The sequence below is a fragment of the Mesoplodon bidens genome (genome assembly GCF_964165515.1).
Source record: "Mesoplodon bidens genome assembly, chromosome: 8".
NCBI classification, from domain to species: domain Eukaryota; kingdom Metazoa; phylum Chordata; class Mammalia; order Artiodactyla; family Ziphiidae; genus Mesoplodon; species Mesoplodon bidens.
In genome coordinates, this window is record NC_138165.1 from 44,389,524 (window position 1) to 44,411,953 (window position 22,430).

At 37.1% G+C, this 22,430-nt stretch overlaps 2 protein-coding genes across 8 annotated transcripts in view; one reads left to right on the plus strand and one right to left on the minus strand.

Annotated features, from left to right (window-relative positions):
• ARL6IP6 (ARF like GTPase 6 interacting protein 6) overlaps positions 1-746 on the minus strand; it is a gene marked incomplete at its 5' end in the record, with an annotated part of 37,140 nt that extends 36,394 nt beyond the window's left edge. For all 4 annotated transcript variants that reach the window (XM_081242094.1, XM_081242091.1, XM_081242092.1 and 1 more), the window contains one exon: positions 347-746. In XM_081242094.1, coding sequence (XP_081098220.1) covers positions 347-746 — 400 coding nt within the window. The remainder of the gene's footprint in view (positions 1-346) is intronic.
• Positions 745-22,430, plus strand: part of PRPF40A (pre-mRNA processing factor 40 homolog A) — a gene marked incomplete at its 5' end in the record, with an annotated part of 57,040 nt that continues 35,354 nt past the window's right edge. For 2 of the 4 annotated variants that reach the window (XM_081242087.1, XM_081242088.1), the window contains 6 exons: positions 745-1,383; positions 1,754-2,149; positions 3,301-3,432; positions 15,903-15,983; positions 17,167-17,197; positions 19,030-19,046. In XM_081242087.1, coding sequence (XP_081098213.1) covers positions 745-1,383; positions 1,754-2,149; positions 3,301-3,432; positions 15,903-15,983; positions 17,167-17,197; positions 19,030-19,046 — 1,296 coding nt within the window. Of the gene's footprint in view, positions 2,150-3,300; positions 3,433-15,902; positions 15,984-17,166; positions 17,198-19,029; positions 19,047-22,430 lie in introns of all 4 variants that reach the window. The other 2 variants (XM_081242089.1, XM_081242090.1) reach the window with 2 other exon arrangements.

The window sequence follows — 22,430 nt, forward strand, 5'->3', positions numbered from 1 at the left end:
CCGTCTTCCTTTAATGACGGTTGTTTTGCATTTTGCTTGATTTTGCCAATATTTTACCGCAAGTGTTAAACGACTTTAAGATATTTTTTCTTCAAGACTACCTACCCACTTATCAAGACCCTTTCTTAAAATGGGTCTCCTGATCACGGACCAAGGTCCTCTACCTTTAAGAAAAGAGAAGACAAGGGAGAAGATCAAAGAAAGGTGCGGACGAGGACTCTGGATGAAAGTGGCTACCAGCTTGCCGGCCTTTGATGGAGCGAGGGCGACGAAGGGGAGAGCCACGTCCAGGCTCAACTAAAGTAGACTCTGGACACACTTTCAAGGCCCGGGCTTCATTCCGTACCTTTTACGATCAGGTAGGTGATGGCGAGAAGGAAGGCGAGGAGGATGGCAAACAGCAGCGAACAGAGAACTGAGAGGACCTGGACCGGCCAGCGCCGGGCTTGGGCTCTGCCGCCCGCATCCGCCGAGAAAATGCCATTGCGTTTATCGGGCAGGGCGGGAGACCCGTCCCCATCTGGCCGGAGTAGCGAGTCCTTTCTAGGTGCCGATGACGCCCCGGCCGAGAACTCCGCCCGCAGGTCACGGGCCACTCGGTTGCATCCCTCCTCCTCGTCGACTTCACCCTCACCCCAGCTGTCTCTCTGAGTGAAAGCGGAAAACGCCGGTTGAGCAAAAGGGACAGCAGTGCCTAGACGGCGGCGAGAAAGGGCTGAGCGCCTCCCACTCTCCACGAACGACATGGCGGGAAAGACAGTCAGGTCCGCAGAGGTCAAGCGTCGCCCACCTGCCCCGCCCCGCGGTCGCAGCAGCCAATCAGCGGCCAGGCCCTCCACGGCCTCCACCACTTGGCCCTGGCGCGCAGGGGTGCACAAGGGTCCGTGGCTGGGCGAGGGAAGTGCCGTGGGGCCCGAGAAAAGGCTGGGCGCCCCCGGACCAAAGCATGACCCTCAAGTAGTACGAAGGAAGGCGCGCAGTGAAGTGCACGGGGAGAGACAAGCCGAGGCCCAAGGCAGTCGAGTGTCCTCTCCCTGCTATGCTTACTCCGGGCCAGCGATCTCCGCCACCGCCGCGTCACCTCCATGCAAGCTCGCGCCCCGGCCGCCCCAAAGCCGCACCTCCCCAACGCTCGGTCCTAGCGCCCGCCCATGCCCCTCTAATACACATTCCGAACCTATTTGCTTTCTCCCTTCTTCCCCTCTACGCCTGCACTCGCCCCGGCTTCCCTCATTAACGGCAGCTCAGCTCGCCGCGCCCTCGCCTCCCTTAACTGCCCGTTCCTCCTTCCCTGTCGCATTGTTCTCCCCGCCCCTACCACAACTTCCCTCCACACCGCTCGGCACGCCTCCTCCCCCCACCCCGGCGCGCGCTCGCCAGCTGGTGCGTACTGAGCTCGAACCCGCTCCTCACGACCCCTCCTCTCGCCTTCCCCACCCCCTCCCTCCACCTCGAGCCCCGCGCGCGCGCGCGTCCAGCCCCGGCCACCGCTAACGCTAGAAGCTGCTTACTCCACCCCCACCCCACCCTACCCCACCCCCGGCGGCCTCAGGTTTGTGGGGCGTACGTGACTCGGGCGGGGGGTGAAGGTGGCAGGCCCCCACTGTCCCACCCCCTACGGGGTGAGGCTGTCTAAGTTCGGGAAGCTGGGACACAGTTGCCTTCCCTTCCCCGGGGGAAGTTGGTGGAGTTTTCCCGGCAGAGGAGTCGGCGCAGAAACTTCCTCCGTCCCCCTATTCCCCCCTCCATGCAGGCGACGCCGAGTGAGGCTGAGGCTGGGGGCGAATCGCCGAAGAGCTGCGTGTCGGCGGCGCAGTCTGATTGGACAGCGGGGAAGCCTGTCAGCTTATTGGCCCCGCTGATCCCGCCCCGTAGCGCAGGGCAGCCTTTAACCTTTAGCCCCAGTGGGCGCCAGCCACTCAGATCGCTTCTTGTTGGTATGTGTAGCGGCAGTGGCCGCCGGCGGAGCAGTCTGAGTCCGACGATGAGGCCGGGGACAGGAGCCGAGCGTGGAGGCCTCATGGTGAGTGAAATGGAGAGCCATCCTCCCTCGCGGGGACCCGGGGACGGGGAGCGGAGATTGTCCGGCTCAAGCCTCTGCTCCAGCTCTTGGGTCTCTGCTGACGGCTTCCTGAGGAGACGGCCCTCGGTAAGGGATCGGTGGGGCAGGGGAAAAGCGGCACAATGAAAAACGGAGTCAGAGACAGGAAGCTTTCTCCAGAAGGAGGAGAAGATGAGAGTGGACGAAGGAAGAGCTCGAGATGGTGGGATATGTTCCGAGGGAGAGAAATAGGAGGGCGGGGATGCACAAAGGAAAGGAAGTGGGACCGTGGAAGTTCCCAGTGGGTTTGGCCTAGGCAGATGCGCGGTGGAGGTGCTGGGCCCTAGGCGGGGTGAGCGTTTTGGAGAGGTAGGCCCGATTAAGCAGGCGGGGGGAAGGCGGAGACTTGATTCGGTAGACTTTAACAGAGGCTGCCAGAATTTCTTCACTAGTAGTAGTGTTGTCTGCAGCGGGGGGACAGCTGGGAGAATTGGCAGGAGATAATTTCTGCTTTTAAGACCTGTAACAATGGACACACAAGTAAAGAAAGTAGTTGTCTTACAAAAGCGCATTAAGATGGATGAATTAGTTGTGTGCATTTAGTGTCCGTGAGTGACAGACCTCATTCTTTGGGTTTTTTGTTTTGTTTTGTGTTTTGCAGGAGTAATTTAGCTGTGTTAGAGATTCTCTTAGGAAATAGTATGTTTGCTTGTTAGGAGGGGAGTGTCCCCGGGTATCCAATACTGTTTGTTTTGTGTAAGACCAGCCCTCATCTGAGTTAATTGGGTAAATTCAGCGTTTTAAAGCTTAAAATCATCTTAGAAATGAATTTAAGAATAAATGAAGTTATAAAATAAAAATAGTTGACTATCTGATATCTGTGTGAAGTAGGACAAAGTTGTGGTTTTCACCATAACAGTTAAATTGGCCTTCACATGCATTTCCTCCCAGTTTAGCAAGCCAGTTGGTAATTGATTAAATCAGCATGCTTAAAAAAAAAAAAAACAACAACAACAACTACGAATTAGAAGTCCAGTGATGATTTTAATTTTTTCCATTTTGTTCTGAAATTTGGTCAGGTGCAAGCTCATAAATACTGGTGTTGTACATTTTATTTAAGACAAAGTATAAACTAACCCAGTAATTGAATCACACATTAGCCAGATATTATGTCATACATATAACTGATTTGTAGAAATCAGATTTTTGAGAAGCATTTATTGGTACTTGCTAATTTTTAAATTGTCCCTCTTTTTCAGATGGGGCACCCTGGCATGCATTATGCCCCAATGGGAATGCATCCTATGGGTCAGAGAGCGAATATGCCTCCTGTACCTCATGGAATGATGCCTCAAATGATGCCCCCAATGGGAGGACCACCAATGGGACAAGTAAGAATGTTTTGTTTTGTATTTCTTTGTTTACTTTTGCCCGTGGTATTCTTGTGTCAAAGAATTTCAAAATCTGGGTCAGTACTTACAGCTGTTTAAGTTTCAGTTTATGCCAGAATAATGTTTTTAAGTGAAATGTTGTATAATCATGAGAGTAACCAAATTTTGGGTGTAATGAAAAATCTGTATAAGAAATTTACTTTCTACAGCAACAAAATTGAGTTGTTTTTGTTTTGTTTTGTTTTGTTTAATTTAAAAGTAGCAAAGTACATGTAGGCTTTTTAGTTTAATGATTTTCCCCCCAAGTATGTCAATTGAAGTAAATATGCTATGTCAGTATAATTTTTGTTGGTGGACCTTGTACATGCATAGAATCTGAAAACAGCAGTTGTTTAGGCCTTTGGCTTAGGATTAATTTTATTCCTGAAAAAGCTTCCTGGGGGGGGGGGGGGTGTGTGTGTGTGTGTGCGTGCGTGCGGTCGTGCGCGCGCGCAATGGGGGTGGTGGTGGGAAGGTTCTACTCTGATTTGGTTCTTCATAGGACGGTGCCAAATAGGTAGTTTATTTTCCACTTATACTATTTTGGTTTTTTTGGTTTTTTTAATGATTATTGCTTCTGCACTTCTGCTTTTGAGCTGTCCCTTCCATCTCCAGCATAAATTGTAAACATTTTGTGGGAGTGATTTGGACCAAAACGTTTTAATGCTGACTCAACGAGTTCAATAGAACTTAATTCCTAGAAAAGCATCCAAGAAAGGTAACAGGTTCAGTTACCGTAAATAATTTTATGCCCCCTGTTAGGTTCTATAATACACATATCCTTTGGTGGCTGGGGTCTTTCCATTTAGTGTTTCAATAAATCATCAAGTATTTAGGCTAACAAAATATTTTGGAAAACCAGTCAATTAGGTATGATCTTTCTGCCAGTTGGGGGCATCATGTGCTTTGATAATCATTGAAGCCTTGATGGTTTGAATTATTGGTGAAATTGTAGTGGAGAAAGGAGCTCGCTCTGTGTGTGTGTGTGTTTTTTTTTTTTTTTTAAGAATAGAAGGGCTTAATGTCAAATGGTTTTCTTCTTTTTTATTTAAGGTATTTAAGAGTATAGCCCTTAATTTTGTATAAAAAGCTTTATTCAAAGGTACCAGGCCCCAAAGATTCTGCCTGTAGGAGTTCTTTAAATAAAAGAACTGTTTATTCTGTTACTCTAGGATAACACAAATTTTAAAACTCCCTAGGTGATGGAGAAACAACTCTGATTCCTCTTCTGTTTCTTTCCATCTCTAAGCAGCAAGGAGCTCTTCTTGTTTTCTCAGTAGAGCTGCTCTAACTAGATAATGAGCTTTAAAAAATATTTATTCTTTAAATGCTCTGGTTCTTATTTAAAATTAGTTTCTTTCCACAGAAAGATAAAATAAAACAATTTGCTACTGCCAGATGCTTCTCTCTTTTCTGGGGCCTTCTGTTTCCATTGGGCCAATCAAGGTAAGTTTTGCAAGGGATTGACCTGCTTACCCTTGCTGTATTGGTGCTGTTGCACTACCAAAACCAAGATACCAGCTAGTCATTTTGAGTAAAATGCAGATTTTATTTTTTAAGTACTCATGTATCTCATTGACATAAGCTGGTCACAGTTTGCTTTATGGCCCTTTCTCTTTAGCTCTGTAGTGACCATCTTCCTAGTAAGGTTATTTGCTACTTGGTACACATCCATTCAAATACTCTTAATTTTACCTCGTGGTTTTCTTCTGCTTCTTTCCTAGACCAGTATATGCTATGTGCCTTTGAGCGTACCTGACTATTTAGATGTTTAGAAGCCTCTCTCTGTTGGCTCCTGTTAGGATAATGATTGAGTGACTTAAGAACACAGCTCTGAGGAACTCAAGAGAATCCCCATTTTTTCCCCCTTAGATTATTCCTTTTTTTCCTCTTGATATCTAACAAATGTGGGGCCCAAGTCTTGGTAAAACAAATTCTTGTTTTAGCTTTGATAACAGAGTGGAAGGGCATGGATAATATAAACAGTCATGTATTCAGAAATCTAGTTTAAAGCCATATAAACAACTACCTTAAAATAAAAGTTGATAATTCGCAAACTTGATCCTTTTTTCTGCATCATGTCTTCTGTCTACCCGCCCTCAGAAGTATAAGTGAGCAGTAAGTGGTCAGAAGATAATGAGAAGAAGCAGGGTGCCTATATAGCTCACTGCAGTGACACAAAGTTGGTAGGGTTCTGTCATCCAATTTTAAAAAGTTAATTCACAAATTCTTTAGACTTTGCAACTGAAGGTTATGGAACCTTCATGTATATTGCCTAGTTCACATTAAGATCTCATTCTGGGACCAGCTGAGGACTAAAATTGGTGGCAGTCTTACTTGCTAAGTGATTGTGGTCTTTGGGATGTTACTGAACATGACATGAAATTTTAAAACTTGTTTGTAAAATAATATGCAGACTGGACATAACAGTCTACAGAAGCCGGAGTTTGTACTTTTTGAAATGCAGCAAATGATTTAGATTAGAGGAGTAGCATGTTTCGTTTTAGTTCATGAGATAACCTAGAATGCCTTTTTAGAATTTAGGATGAATCTATTAGTAGTAATAGATATTTGGAAATTATCAAATAGGTCTTAATAATATTCTTTCAAGTTTATCCTGTAGGTTAAACTTGCCTTTCTTTTTGTACATTAACTTCAGATGGGAAAGTTGTGCTTCTACTTTTACAGAGTTATAGGATCTTACAGTTGGAAGGGACCTTACAAGTTCATAAATGTTAATGATAAAATAATTTTCCTGTTTAGTGGCAGTAGAGATTTGTATTAAGATATAATTATGTATGAAGCTGTCTTCTTTCTCTGTGTGTATTGTAAATAATGTTTTGCTTTAAAATATTTTCACGTCTTATTCTTTTGTCTTTTCTACAACATAAACCATCCTTATCACAGGCGATTTGGCCTTCACTTAAGCCCAAGAGAGTCTTCCTGCCTGACTTTTTTTTCTTTCTTTAATTCTTAATTTTCTTCTTCTTTTAATGAGAAGAGTAGAGTAAAAGAATTAAGGTCCCTTTCAGCTCTAACAACCTATGATTCAATTTAGATCATTTGATAAGGATAGGTGATATGTATAAGATTTTATGGGTTGATATGCAAGTAAAAATAGGAAATTCTTTTAGTAATGCCTCCCTAATTCTAATTATTCAGTATTTTTTTCTTGTTGCCTTTGTTCAATAAACTGATAAATGAATAATTCCTCTTTAAAAATAAGTCAGATTTTCATGTTCTTGTACTGAGTAAGGCAGGTTTTTATAGACCTTATTTCTATTCCTGCTGCTATCTGAGCTTAAGTCATTACACTCTCGTGCCTAGGATACTCTTTACAACTTTTGAGCTGGTTTTCTTGCTTCAAGCTTGTCCCCAAAAAAACTCTTTTTAGATTTCAATGAGTTATCTCCTTGCCCTAGAACTTCCACTGTTTTTCTGTGCCTATAGCGTAATATCTACGTTCCACAATTTTAACTTTCAGTTATCTCCCATAGTATATAATTCAGAGCACGATTCTAAGCTGCATGTCTTCACATTCCCTAATATGAACGCGGGCTGGTCTTTTCATGGTATTTTGAGTAACTATATTAGTTCATGACCAAGCTTGTGCTGTTTTTCTTGCTCTCCTGCCCCCCAGCTCTCTACTACCATGAACTTTCCTTTATTTACCTAAATTCTGCCAGTTCAAGTCCTGCCTTCTCCAAGAGGTCCTCAGCAATAAATTTTCCCAGCATATACCTCCCCTTCAGATTATTAAAATAAAATCCTACGTAATCCGCCCATAACTCTTACTATTTCACTTATTTTAGCACTTGTTTTGTTTTATTATGGTTTATTTGCTTTGCCTTTCCAACAGTTGTAAGCTCTTAGGGGGCAGGGGCTATGTTCTGAACTTTTAAGAAGTCTGTAGGTGCTGAGCACAGTTCTTGGCACATCATGGGTGCTCAGTAAATTACTTGTTGAATGAATGAAACAAACGCAGATACTCTTTCCTACAATATAAGCCAGAAAGTTAGTCATTGTTACATGTGACTTTTCAGCGGTTACTTATGACTTCACACTGTTACCACTTATTCTTGTTTTTAGGGTCTGCCTCTACTGTTGATTTTTCATTTGACAAAAATGGAAGATAAATAAGATGAAATAAGTAATTTTTGTTTGATGAATAAAACTAAAGAACTTACTTCCATTTACTTTAAATTACAGGCAAATGGATTTCTGTCTATATGACTTCATTGGTGATCATCTCTTTAAGTTTTACCAGATTTTTCCATACCCTGGGGGGGAAATGACGATTTGGAATATAGGCCTTCCAGAGAAATCCAATATATTCATTGGTATCTTAGATTTATCTGACTGATTTGATAAATTGATATGCTGTTGTTGCTTGTGAGATATCCTCACTTTTGCGTGTTACAGGATCCTTGCCATTGAATTGGACATTAGCCAGTGAAAAAGATTTTTTTTTAGGTTATCTGCTCGTAGATTGTTGAATCTAGGTAACTTTCTTTATGCATTTATATTGCCTAGGTGAGTGCATTTTAAAACATAGACTAACTCATACCTAATGTGTTGGTATAACTTTTGGGCTGTGTATATGGTTAGATTTTGATAGGTTTTAGTTTCATTATCTTTAGATAGCAACTCATTTAAATATGAACTCATCTATTCAAAAACTTCAGCTAGAGTAGTATTTCTGAGTATATCTGGATTACTTGGAGAGATGTAAAAAGACGATGTCACTTTGGAAGAATGAACTGTACCCCTCCACCCCTTTGAGATTCTCAGGGTGCAGTATTTTCTAAAGATGCTAAGAGGTCTTGCAGAAGCCTTTTAAAACTTGTTACTTAGAATTTTTCGGTTTTAGTTGGCCATCTCCCCTCCCACACTTCCATAGTCTCCCTTACCCCCCTGTTACCTGTTTATTTTGCTTTGTCTAGCACATTGCATAGAATTAACATTGCCTGTAATTAACATTTTGCGAGAAAAACTGAATTGGGACCATTTACCCATTTAGTCTGCTCTTCAGGAGAAAAGGGCAATGTGAAAACCAGTATTAACACACATAAATGTAGCAGCTCATAGAGTTGTAGAGTGCAACAAATGTATTCATTAATGGTGGAATCAGGAAGGAAAGAAAAAAAAAGGGACTTCCCTGGCAGTCCAGTGGTTAAGATATCACTCAGGGGGCACGGGTTCCATCCCTGGTGGGGGAACTAAGATCCTGCATGCTGCGCAGCCTGGTCAAAAAAAGAAAAGAAAAGATCTCAACCGGTTAACCTGTTGGCTTTTGATTGGGTTTGTTAGAAGTGTTGATGACATGACTTCCAGTCATTATCAAGTGGTATATCAGTAGATAGTACACATTTGGCATCTACTTGTATCCATAGCTATGTACTAGAGTTTTTGTTTGTTTTTCTACCTAGAGAAATAATTGGCCTAAGTTGTGAAGGTTTGTAAGTTGGAATGAGTAGATATACACTGTCTCATTTAAAGTTGTCATTAGTCTTTCATTCTTATTTCCTATTTCCATATCTTCATATTTCCATTGTCAGGTCAATTTAGCCAATAGACTTTGCCCATTTTCGTCAATAGACATTTAAGCCTCTTCTTGACTGTGTATTAGTACAAAGATGAACACTTTATATACCATGCACTCAGGGAACTTACAGGTATCACTCAGATGCCTGGCCACACTGTTTTCTCATCTTTTAACTGCTGATTTGACTGTCACGATACTTGTAGACATTCGAATATTTAGTGAAGATGAATCTTTTATATTTGTTTTCTTTTTCTCCCTGGTCAAGTCATCATGTTTCTTCTACTTATTAAAAAAAGTTAAGTATAGTTAGCAGTTACTAAAGATGTGGTATTTTGCATGACAGGCTTGAAAGAAAATCTCCTTCTATCTGCTTCTTTCTTACTTGGGGCACTACACTCAAAGTGGAAATCTGAATCTTCTCCAAATCTGAGTGTTGCTGTTAGCCATGTCTCTTAAAGGACTAAACATGCCAGCAAGTGAGAACTGAGTTGAAATATAGTTTGCTTTATCTTAGGCTTTCATTTTTTTAAAAAAACAAAATTTTCATCTCATTTATCTTAGACTTTTTTTTTTAACAAAATTCTCAAATCTTATTTATTAGCTCCTGATCTGTTTGGGTTAAGATTTTTTTAATTACCTTTTGATTAATGAATGAGCATTAAGTTTCTGTTTGAGAACGTGGGCTTGGTATACTTTCTTTGGTCATTGGGTATCAAGAAAGTTGTTAATTCTCTGAAAGATGATTTTTTTTAAGATCATTACATATCTATATTTATATATTTGTTGAATATAATAGAAAATTACCCTCTCTTTCCTTATACAGAAATAAGGACTAGTCATAAAGTTGTCTACTACAAGTGTTTGAGTCTCTGCTATGTCTATGTAACTGTCTTCTGTACGAGTAATACTTACATAAATTAAACATGCTCTTTTCCTAAAGGTGCCCACAATTGAGAAGGAGCTAAAAATTTTCATATGGACAAATATTTAGTGATTTAGCTAGATATAGTACTGAATCTAGTTTAAAGGAATTGGGGAAGAAGATAGTAATAGTCTTGTGTTTTTCTGTACTTGTGTTCTAGAGGGCTCATGTCCAAAAGGAGGTTTAGATGATTTTTAGAGTAAGTTTTATAAAATCTTTAATTCTCTATGACTTGAGACACCACAATTTGTGTGTGTATCCCCACTATATTTAGAGCTTTTTAAAAATCAAGTGATACAGTTCATTTTTATTCAGCTCCTTTTCTAAGTTTTTGTGTCACATATCAACACCCAGTGATTTTCTTTTTATATTTTCTGTACCCTTATTTAAGAAGTTTGGGGTTTAGCAAGAGACAGTGGACTAAATAATTTAAACTATTTATTTACCTTTTTTTTCACATAGTTTTGTTTTTTAAGGTTTCAGGGAATACAACTGTGATACCTAATGTGTGTTAGAATTATAATTTTTATCATCATGTTTGTATATAACTGATTCATATACCCTATTGAATTTGATCCTCCTGACTGAAAAGTGGATTGGCTAGATAGATGTCCAGTTTATAGATAGGAATAGGAAGGCCTAGAGAGTTGAGTGAATTGTAAAGCGACATTGAAGAGCCAGCACTAAATGTAATCCTTAATCTGGGATTGACTTCTCATTACGTGTGTTGATTCCTACTGAAGGTGATGGTTTTACAGTATTTACTAGATGCCTTTAAAGAACCAAAGTGCCTAACTAACAGCTAGGGAATAGATGAGAGAAGGGGCAACATGAGAGATACTTTCATTACATGAGTTGAAGGAGAGCAGTGGTAATAAAACAGCTTTCATTTATTGAGCGCAGTTCTAAGTGCCTGTGTGTATTCATGTATCATTCCATTTAATCCCTATAACAGTCCTATCAGATGAGTACTATTTTTCCCCGTGTTGCAGGTGAGGAAATTGAGGGTTAAGTAAAGTTGCCCAAGATCACATAACTGGTGAGTGGTCAACTGGGGTAGGAATTCTGGCAGTCTGATTCCAGAATATACTCAATAGCTGTACTAGGCTGCTTCCCTGTATAGCAGTATGAGATTATGACATGTTACACCTCCTTAGAATTTGAAGTAATAGTGTATACTTCAGTGAATTCTAAAGTCTCCAGGTTGAGAGAATTTAGCAAACTAAATAATTTTGAATACTGGCAGTTGACTTATTAAATGGTAAGGTTCTACTCCCTGTGGGAGCAGTTTGTGCAAATATTGTCTATTTTTTATCTAAATGTTTCTTATATAAGAAAATGACATGTTTTGAGTTTATATATAACTGTAGATGAAGTAAGGTTAAATGACTGTCCCAAAATTCAGCCACTTTGGGTTGTTAAGGACATGCTTTAAACAGGTATTTCCATTTATTTCCAATTGAATGAATATTTAGTTACATTCAAAGATGTAGTTTTTGCATTTATTAAAAACAATTTTTTGCATTCATTTATGTATTTGTTTATAAGGTAAGTTAGTGGTGTAGGGAATAGTTGTTTTTAAACACTGTGTGCTTAATGTTAATAGCCTCTGTAGAGGGTATTTGTGGAATTGACCTTAGCACATTTAAAAGGAACCAAGTATAAAGGCAAGAATCAAACTTTTTAGGTAATCAATTTGTAGCTACAGGTTGGCAGCAAGAGTGATTTTTAAAAATCAACCAAATTCGGGCTTCCCTGGTGGCGCAGTGGTTGAGAGTCCGCCTGCCGATGCAGGGGACGTGCCTTCGTGCCCTGGTCTGGGAGGATCCCACATGCCGCGGAGCGGCTGGGCCCGTGAGCCATGGCCGCTGAGCCTGCGCCTCTGGAGCCTGTGCTCCGCAACGGGAGAGGCCACAACAGTGAGAGGCCCGCGTACTGAAAAAAAAAAAAAAAAAAAAAAATCAACCAAATTCAAGAGTTAATATTTAGACAAAAAATTGGTTAGATTGTGATTTCTTTCCAGCAGGAAAAACTTCAGGAAATAATTACGAAGAAAAGAACTTTTGAGGTGCCCACATGAAGATGTACACTTTTGTTTTCATATCCTAATAAAATTGGGCTAATTTACATTTTGTATAACTAATTTGCTGTAGCACTGATAGGATTGCTTTTATTACTGTACCTTTTTTTATAATTCAGATATCTAGAGTGATCAATGAATCATGCTTGTTTTTATCTAACATTAGACATTTTCTAAACTGGGATGCTAAGAATGACTGAGCGGATTGTGTGGTGCTCCCTAGTTTTTACTCATTTTTAATTTTCTTCAAATGGGTGACTCTTAGAATTTTCAAGAGATTCTTCTTGATTTAACTTTTATCATTAAAAGAAGAGAAATAGAAACATATCACACAAATCGTTGGCCACTCTGAATAAAGCATATCAAGTTGTATATCTGAGTTACTTTTTAAAGGTGCCGAAGTGTCCCATTAAATTTAGATGTTTAATATTTTAGGCAATTTAGCTTACATCTCACATACATGTCTTTCACCCTTAATCATTCTTTCTCTGTCTCCTAACAACTGAAATGCTTAATTACAGCACTTAATATATTTGCCAAAGTAGCTTAAATGGAAATTTATGAAGCTCTACAAGGTTATTGTAATTTTATAGCGTGCTTCACAATAAGCTTAGTATGAGCTACCACTTTGTAGCTTTAAGAATGATCTGGCTTGTGGAATTTATTGTGGCATTACTGTAGCAACTATGTTAAGAATTTGTCCCGGTAACCATTTTGAACCAACATCCTGTTTTCATTGAATTTAAGATGTCATCATTGATGAGACACTCCATTATATTAGGTGCCCTGCGTGGGAAAAAACAAATGAGAAGTCTACGAATAAAGCTGGGATGCCAAAGGGCTATTCCCTCCGTGTGAAGCAAGAAGTAAATCTGCTATGGAAAAAAGGACAGCAAAGTAACTTGAATGTCTCAACTTTGTTTATTGGGCAAAAGGAGGGAAAAATCACTTCTGAGGATTTAAACCACACGCCAATTCTCTCATAAACTTGCAGCCTGTATTCCCATTATCAGTGTGGTGTTAAAACAAGTAAATAAATAACTTAGAAATTTTTAATGGTCTCAGGTTGATGGTGCTGCCAAGTGACTGGCTGAAGTCAACACAAATCCTCTGAAAGAATTCAACTTCAGTCAGACGGGTTGACACATGGATCTCCATATTAGGTGTATCCTAGAATTAATGAAAAATGGAAATCATAACATTTCCACAAAAGATTCCTCAGGCTTTGGGAAACAGGCCAAATTCTTGTAATAGCTTTTCATAAAAACATAGTATTTATATTTTTGTTCTTTGGTTTCATGTTAATAACATCACAGTTTTGCTTTAGAATTATCTATTTACTTTTAGAATATTCGGTTGTACATAATTTAAGAATCTTGCCAATTTTCGTCAGGTTGAACAAGCTTAACTAGTTGCTACCCCTCAGAATTTACAGAGATACAGAGGGAGAATTTAGCTTTTTATTTGACATTAAATCTCATTATATAACTGATGCCATGAGTTCTAGTCTAAAGGCAAATTTTTGAGATGTTTTAAAATTTGAAGTGTGGGAAGAAGAACAATTGAGAGAACTCTGTCAAATTCTGTTCTTTAATGATTTTCAAATATTGTTTGCTGTGTCATTGCCTGGTCTAGTAAACATTTGTTACATGTAAGCTCTTTTGTGCTTTGGTTTTGGATGGGCTTTGATCACTATCTTATGAAGTAGAGTACTTTAATTTGAAATTACATTTATTTGTACAGTCATTTGTACTGCTATCGTGTGGAAATGCTGTGTTGCATGATGGAGATTTTACCCCCTTTTTAAATGTCTTTAATTCTTTTTTTTAAGATTTAGCACACAATTCTTTTAATTTACATGTTTAGTTTTAAAGACATCATTCCAGAAAGTTTGAAAAGTAGAATGAAAAATAAATAACCCATATTCCATCTCCCTAATGTAACTATTATCATTTTTGGTAAATTTTATTCCAAATTTTATTGTATGTACATCTGTGTTTAAAAATTTTAATTGTAGTGTACACACAATTTTGATTATGACTTTTTTCTCTTAACATGGAGTCAGAAGCATTTTTCATGTTGCCACAAAGTCTTTGTAGCCATAGTTTTGATATTTGCTTAATGTGGAATTTCCTTTTCTTTTTTTTCTTTTAATTGGAGTATAGTTGATTTACAATATTGTGTTAGTTTCAGGTGTACAGCAAAGTGATTAGGTTATACATATATATATGTATGTGTCTATATTTTTTGGATTCTTTCTCATAGTTTATTACAAGATACTGAATATAGTTCCCTGTGCTATACAGTAAATCCTTACTGTTTATCTATTTTATGTATGGTAGAGTACATCTGTTAATCCCATACTGCCAGTTTATCCCTCCCCCCACAGTCTTTAATTCTTATGAGAAAAAACTTTGATTCATTTTTCTCTTAAGTTTTCAAATTCCAGGTTCTCCATTTAGATTAGAAGTCTAGTTTTTGGACATGTTATTAGCTTTTGATTTTATATGCAGACCATTTTAATAGCAAGCCATTTCTCTCTGTTGCCCACCATGCTTCCCCCCATAATTACTTAGTTCTTAAAAGAATTGAAACATATTTGCTATTAGCCTAAAGCAGAATTAATTGTGAGGGTATATCTGTTGAGGGGAGAAGGGGAAAAAGCCTAGTTCTCATTCTGTTAGTTTGAGTTGTAGAGGCTTGTCACTGCTTTGCTTTCAAATTCTGTACTTTATTTTTTTAAACTATCATTTGACCTGTATTTCAGGTTCTAGTCACACTTCTAGTCAAGTTCTTGTTTAGTGATGTTTAAACAGTTTATTGAATGTTTTGTGGGAAAGGGCTTTTGTTTTTTTCATCCATTAGTACCATGCTACTTCATTTTAATGATAATTTAGCCTGGTTTTGCTTCATGAGTTGACTTTCACAAGTAATAAACGTCAGTGTTCAAGTGTTTTCTACCTTTAGTAGGCTTTATATATTCCTGTTGACCAATATGCTTATTTCTTTTTTGTTGTTCCTATTTCACAGATTGTTCATTTAATTTAAAACTGTTGAATAACTGGTTACCTTGTTCCAGTACCTATGATTGTTTTGTATAATTTTATCTCCCTTCATGTTTTCCTTACATTCGTTCATATTAAGATTAAAGTTATGATGTGAGATTATACTAATATATGTGAACATTGCGTCAGAATCCTTTGGAAATTTATGTTAATCTTCATGATTTTTATTCATACTAAGTAGTGAAGATTGATTCATAGATTTGGATAACAGTTATTGGTAGATGAGTTTAAGCCCCCAAACTAATATATTCTTTCCCCAGATATGCATGTGTGTATGTGCTTTATTAAGTTTTTCTTTATAAGAGAGAGCATAGATGATTTGAGTTAGAAAAGTCTGTTTTTTATGTATTTGTTTAAAGTCACTGAATTATAAGCACCTTTGAGCTAGAAGTTTTAAAAAGACCAGATGGTTATAAAAATTATTTAATCAGGTATTAAAAATCAAAGGTGAGAAACACTGAAAAATTTTTTTTTGCCTTGCTCCAAAGAAGAGAAAAACTTGGGTGTTGAGTTAAAATTAAAAGGAAATTAATAGTCTTAAATTTTAAGTTACAAATAACATACAATAGTCTAAACTTTTAAATGTATTAAAATAATTATGACAATACATATAAATAATGACATAAGTATTAAAATAGGTCATTAAAAAATACTTCATTCATTCAACAAGCACTTACTAAGCATACTATTCATGTAGTATAGTATTCACTGGGTTTTAATCCTAAGTTGTACATATTAGTTTTGATAACCAGATAGATTCTTAAAATCCTATTAGGTGCTTTGGTCTTATATAGTAATCTTTTTTTACTTTTGTTCTAGATGCCTGGAATGATGTCTTCAGTAATGCCTGGAATGATGATGTCTCATATGTCTCAGGCTTCCATGCAGCCTGCCCTACCGGTAATCTTGTGAAAGTAACTGTTTTCTGTGATGTTTTGATTTCTTTTGTCTTTGAGGTAACATATGTATTTTGTAGGCAATCATGTTAGCTTTTTAAGTGCCTCCCAAGTACTATACGATGGGAATTACATGGACTATTATTTTTAGTTTCTTGAATCCAGCCAGACATTTACATTTTTTCCTATATTTATAATTGTTGTACATCCTTAGTTATTAAATTAATTCTACATTAAACAAGTCTAGAATTCTAAAAAGCATAATTCGTTAGCCAGAAGCATTTTATTGCTCTTGTAGCATTCTAATCTTAAAGGGCAGACACTTGTTTTACCATATACTAATTAAAAATTGATAGGATGTGATTTAATACTAGATCCTAAACTTAAAAATCAGAAGATTTCATTTGAAATCCACATTTCATGAGACTTCATCTGTGGCACATTACTTAGAAAATCTTTGAATACTCTTATCTTCCTTATTGGGTGGTATAGCAATATAGAAATCATTATTATATTCAAATTAACATGACTTATTTATTAGTTAGTTATAATGAACAGATGTGGCATACTCCACTGGGGTAGGTTTGCAGTGTCGTATCCAAAACTCCTAGGGCCAGATACATTTCAAAAATTTTTTTATATTATAAAGTAATACATTGCATATAGTATATAATAATTATGTAAAAATTTCCCACAGGATCTTGGGCTGTGCACTTTAATTTCCAACACAATATTTCTAAAGCAGAACTTAAAGATACTCATTCTGATGTGGGATAAATAAGACTGTAAACAGTTCATATCATTCAGGATAGGTTTTGCCACTGATGAGTTTTGGTGCCAAACTTTAAAAAAAAAAAAAAAAAACCTTGTTTTTCAGAGCTTTTTGGATCTTAGAATTGTGGGTAAAGGGTTGTGGATCTTTATATAACTGATAATTATATAAATAGAACACTTAAGATTAAAGTGCTTCAGTAGGCCCAGATTAGTGCAATTTTTATTTTTATTTTTATTTTTTTTACAATTTATAGCAAGCTCAGGGAACTGAGATCACTAAAGCTTCTCCAAGAATCTGATTCAGTGGCTAGAGAATTGATACATAGAGGGGACTGATTATGCTTTAAGAGAATCATATATAAAATACGGTTTAAGCAAGGTGAATGTTACTAATTTCATTTTTTTTCTTACAGCCAGGAGTAAATAATATGGATGTAGCAGCAGGTATGTATACCATTTATGGTGATATATATTAGACTTAATTTGGACAGTAGCAACCGTATTATAGTGAGGAATAAAACAGTGTCTCTTGGGCACTATAATCAGCTCCTGATTTTTTTTTTTTAAGCAGTGGAAAATGGAAATCCATAAGAAATTATCATAATTTTAGATATAGGAGTTCTGAGACCAGATTTGGTCTTCAGATATACTTTGGCCCACGTGATGTTTTTAAATTTTATAATTAGTTGCTAACATTTAAAGTCTGCAGGCTTACATAAAGATTGAATTTATCATTCTATACAAAAATATAATTTATCTTGAAAAGTTGGATGATCTGAACTTTTATTATTTACAGTGGTCTTTCTCAACACAGTAGATACTCAAAGAATATTTGAATGGAAAATTCTGGTTGAGTCCATATTTGCACTCAGCAAACATTGTGGAATGGGTAGCAACTCCATACTTCAGATATCTAGCATGTACTCTGAGCCTTCTGGACTACTTCAGTAATTTTTCTGGTACCTGCTTGGTCCTTATAGTCATTGCAGTTTGTAAGCCCTGTGATAATATTTTTTTTCAGCTGGTTACCAATAAGTGTTTATTATGACTAGTGTGACTTTAACATATAATAATGCTTCAATTATACATGAGTAAGTGATTTTCCATATAATTTAGTATTCCACATGTTGAACTTTGTCCCATGATTATGCCAAAACATTTTTTCTTTTGAACATTATGGGTCGAAATATGTTTAAAATGCACTATGTGCTTTCCTGGAGGTTTATATGGGCCATAATTGATCTTTCTAAGATGTTTCACAGATTTCATTATTTAAGCTGTAATGATGTTCTGATATATCAATACCTCTGATATATCAATACCTTAGAATAGTATTTTAGCCTATTTAGATATCTAGAGGTGGTTACTATTACCCTAAATAATCCTGGAAAATTACCTTAAAGTTTTTTTTAGTTACTTTTAAATGCTTTGACTCTATTATTGATGTTCCATACTAGCTTTTTTTTTAATTGTTCTCAGTATATATGTACTTAGTTCTATTTCCTTTTTACAGTCTCTTGTTTTTTTTACATATAGTTTTAAGCTACTAGTTTCCTAAATTAAAGATTATTCATATGAACTTTGTGACTAATAGGGATTTCCCCTTATGTCTTAAGATGGCTTTAATAGTAGTTTAGGACAGTACCATCTAATAGAACTTTCTGTAAGTGTAGAAATGTTCTGTAATCTGTAGTGTTGTATACAGTAAACACAGCCACATGTAATTATTGAGGACTTGAAACGTGGCTAGTGCAAAGAAGGAACTGAATTTTAAAATTGTATTTAATCTTAATTAATTTAAATGTTAGTTTAAACAGGGATATGTGGTGGCTAAAGGATTCTGTATTGTACAGCACATGTTTGGAACCTAGATAATTAAACTTGTCAGAAATCTAAAGCATAGAATCAGAGTTCTGACACATTACTGTACTTCAGCAGTATAGCAGAGAAACAGGAATTAGTTAAGATAAACACCTATTTAGCAAGAAAAGGAGAAACAAAAGGCAAGGGTGTGAATACTTCTCAAACAGCTCCCAAGTGAGTTTGCAGATTGAAAGTTCAAAGTGCCAACTTAATTCTGAAAGTGCTTTGCACTATCCATGTTTTTCTTGTGGGAAAGAGAGCAAGTACATAGGTGATATGGGACAGTCTTAGGATATTTAGTGTGATGGGATGAGGAGGAAAAAATAGTATGAATAAATATTTTAACACTGTTAACTCAAGGAGAGCATGATTTATCACATTGTAATATTGTTCCAAAAAAATTTTTTTTTTAGGTACAACATCCGGTGCAGTAAGTACCTTTGGAATATATTTATTTCATTATGCTTCTTTAGCCTACTACTTTGATGCTTATTTCTGTTTTGAAGATTATCTACTAAGTTGAACCCTTTTCCTTTATTTTCTATGCCAAAGGTTGAAAATTTATTTGAATGATTTATTTTAAAATCTAATTTTTGTGGGACTTAATCAGCGGTATGGGAATCAACAAGGTTTTTTTGTTTTTTTTTTTAATTCCTTAAAGCTCAGTGAAGAGTTTATGTGTGCAATCTCATTTCATCAAAACAGTAGTCCTGAGAGGTAGCTGTTATCCTCATATGGTTGAGAAAATGTAGAAATCTGTGAGTGAATTTTAAGTATGTTAGTATTTTAAATTTGGGGTGAAGGACGTTTAATTGTGACCTGTATTTAAATATTTTAAACTTTTATCTTTTGCTTTAAAATTGAATGGTTATAAAATATCCATTTGGTATTCTTCCATTATAAGTGTCTTTTCTGTTTTTGACTAATAATAGCTTCATGTTTTTCCTGCTTACTTAAATAATATGGGCTCGGGCTTCCCTGGTGGTGCAGTGGTTGGGAGTCCGCCTGCCGATGCAGGGGACATGGGTTCGTGCCCTGGTCTGGGAAGATCCCACATGCCGTGGAGCGGCTGGGCCCGTGGGCCATGGCCGCTGGGCCTGCGCGTCCGGAGCCTGTGCTCCGCAGCGGGAGAGGCCACAACAGTGAGAGGCCCGCATACCACAAAAAAAAATAATAGTAATAATATGGGCTCACTGGCAGGAAAATGTAGCAGACTTAATTAGTTAAAAAGAAGAAAGTAAATTACCCTAAGTTTTTCTACCATGAGGGAACCACCATGATTAATATTTTGGTTGTGTCAGTTGTCTGTCAAACTGTTTTTTTTTCCTCACTTAATTGAAATATCTTTTTTGTCATATATTAAATTCTCACATTCTGACATCCATTTCTGGGTTTTCTTTTCCACTCTATTTCTAATTCAATATTACACTTTTTTCTGATTAGAGTAGATTTAATATTTAATAAGACAAGTCTTTCATGGTTTCTCTTTTCATTATGTCTTTTGCTATTTTCATATATTAGCATATGAATTTCCCTGTCCCCCAACAAAAGCAGTCTTTAAATACACACAAAGAGACATGCTCAAAAGGCAAAAATTGTGTTTTTATCTGAGATTAATTTAATTCTTTCCATTTTAAGAGAACTGACATATTCATACTTTTCAACTAAACTTTCCCATCCAAAAATATTGTGTATTTATTTGAAAACTTGCTGTTGTTTTATTCTTTTTTGATTTCAGGTACACAAATTTCAGTTACTTGTGCTTTTCAGGCTATGGTCATTATTGTTGATCCGTGGTGGTTCCCTCATATTTTTTCCCTTTATTCTTTCCTTTATTCTTTTTCCCTTTACTCCAGTCCACCCTCCCCAGTAGGTGCTTACTTGGATATATGTCTAAGACACATATATATTGGGAAAAGCTTATGAAATTTTTTTGTGTAGCTTTTTTCTGTGTTTTTTCTTTTTTTCTTGATCTTCATCCTTATTTTATAATTGACATGCAGTATTATATTAGTATCACATGTATAATGCAATGGTTCAATATTTGTATACATTACAAAATGCTTACCAAAAATAAGTAGTTCACCCATCACCACACATAGTAACAAAATTTTGTGTGTGTGTGCGTGTGAGGAGGACTTTACTCTTCAAAGATGTAATATAGTATTATTAACTAGAGTCACCATGCTGTACATTTTATCCCTCATGACCTACTTATTTTATAGCTAAAAGTTCGTAGATTTTGACTCTCTTCACCCATTTCTCCCACACCTTCAAACCATCCTCCCCTATGGCAATCATCAGTCTGTTCTCTGTTTCTAGGAACTTGGTTTTTTTGTTTCGTTTTTCAGAATCTACATGTAAGTGAGATCATACGATACTTGTCTTTCTCTCTCTGGCTTATTTCACTTAGTATAATGCTTTCAAGGTCCATCCGTGCTGTTGCAGATGGCAAGATTTCATTCATTCTTTTTTTATGGCTGAATAGTTTTCCTTGTGTGTATGTGCATTTTATATGTATCTTTATCTATTCATTCATCCATGTACATTTAGGTTATTTCCATATCTTAGCTACTAAAAATGATGTTCCAGTGAACTTTTTATAGGAACTTCCATACTGTTCCATAGTGGCTATACAATTTACATTCCCACCAACAGTGTAGGAGGGTTCCAATTTCTACACATCCTTGCCAACATTTGTTTTTCTTGGTTTTTTGATAATGGCCATCCGGACAAGTGTGAGGTGAAATCTCATTATGGTTTTGATTTATGTTTCTCTGATGATTAGTGATGTTGAGTATCTTTTTATATATCTGTTGGCCATTTGTATGTCTTTTTTGCCCATTCTTTAATTGGATTATTTGTGGTATTTTGCTGTTGATTTGTAGAAGTTTCTTTTATATTGTGGATATTAACCCCTTATCAGATGTATGGTTTGCAAGTATTTTCTTCCATTCAGAGGTTATATTTTCACTCTGTTTACTGTGTGGAAGCTTTTCAGTTTGATGTAGTCCCACTTGCTTTCTATTCCGAAGCATGAGGAACTAGTTCAGAATTACTTTAGCTTCCTTTTAGACTCCCTTACAATGAGTGGTGGTTTACGGATAGCAAAACATGGTTCTAACCAGAACTCTAATGAACATTCTGTGTAATTCAGGCCATGAATATGTACCTGGCAAGAGAAATTCCTGTGTATTTAATCTGTGGTCAAGCAGATCCAAGAGAGCCACTTCCCTAGGTTTCCTCTGCTGTCCTCGCCATTCTTTTTGCCTTCTGGAGTCAAAAATTCAGGTATTAGTTGCCTTGACATTTATTAGAAGAAATTGACTGTTTGGATCTCTCTAATCAGTCATTCTGACAGGCTCTCTAAACAGAAATAGCTTTTTCTGCATAGCACCTGGTGCCAGTGCTGTGCAGGTTGAGGTGCTCACTGCAGGCCTATCTCAGTTATTGGTTCAGTTCCAGACCACTGCAATAAAGTGAATGTCAGTCACGAAGTTTTTGGTTTCCCAGTGCATATTAAAGTTATGTTTACACTACACTGTAGGCTATTAAGTGTGCAATAGCATTATGTCTAAAACAATGTATATACCTTAATTTAAAAATACTTTATTGTGAGAAAATGTTAACCAATCATCTGAGCCTTTAGCAAGTCATAATCTAAAGATTACTGATCACAGATCACTATAACAAATATGATAATGAAAAAGTTTGAAATATTGTAACAGTAACCAAAAGGTAGCACAGAGACAACAAAGTGAGCAAATGCTGTTGGAAAAGTGGCGCTAATAGACTTGCTCCACAGAGTGTTTCC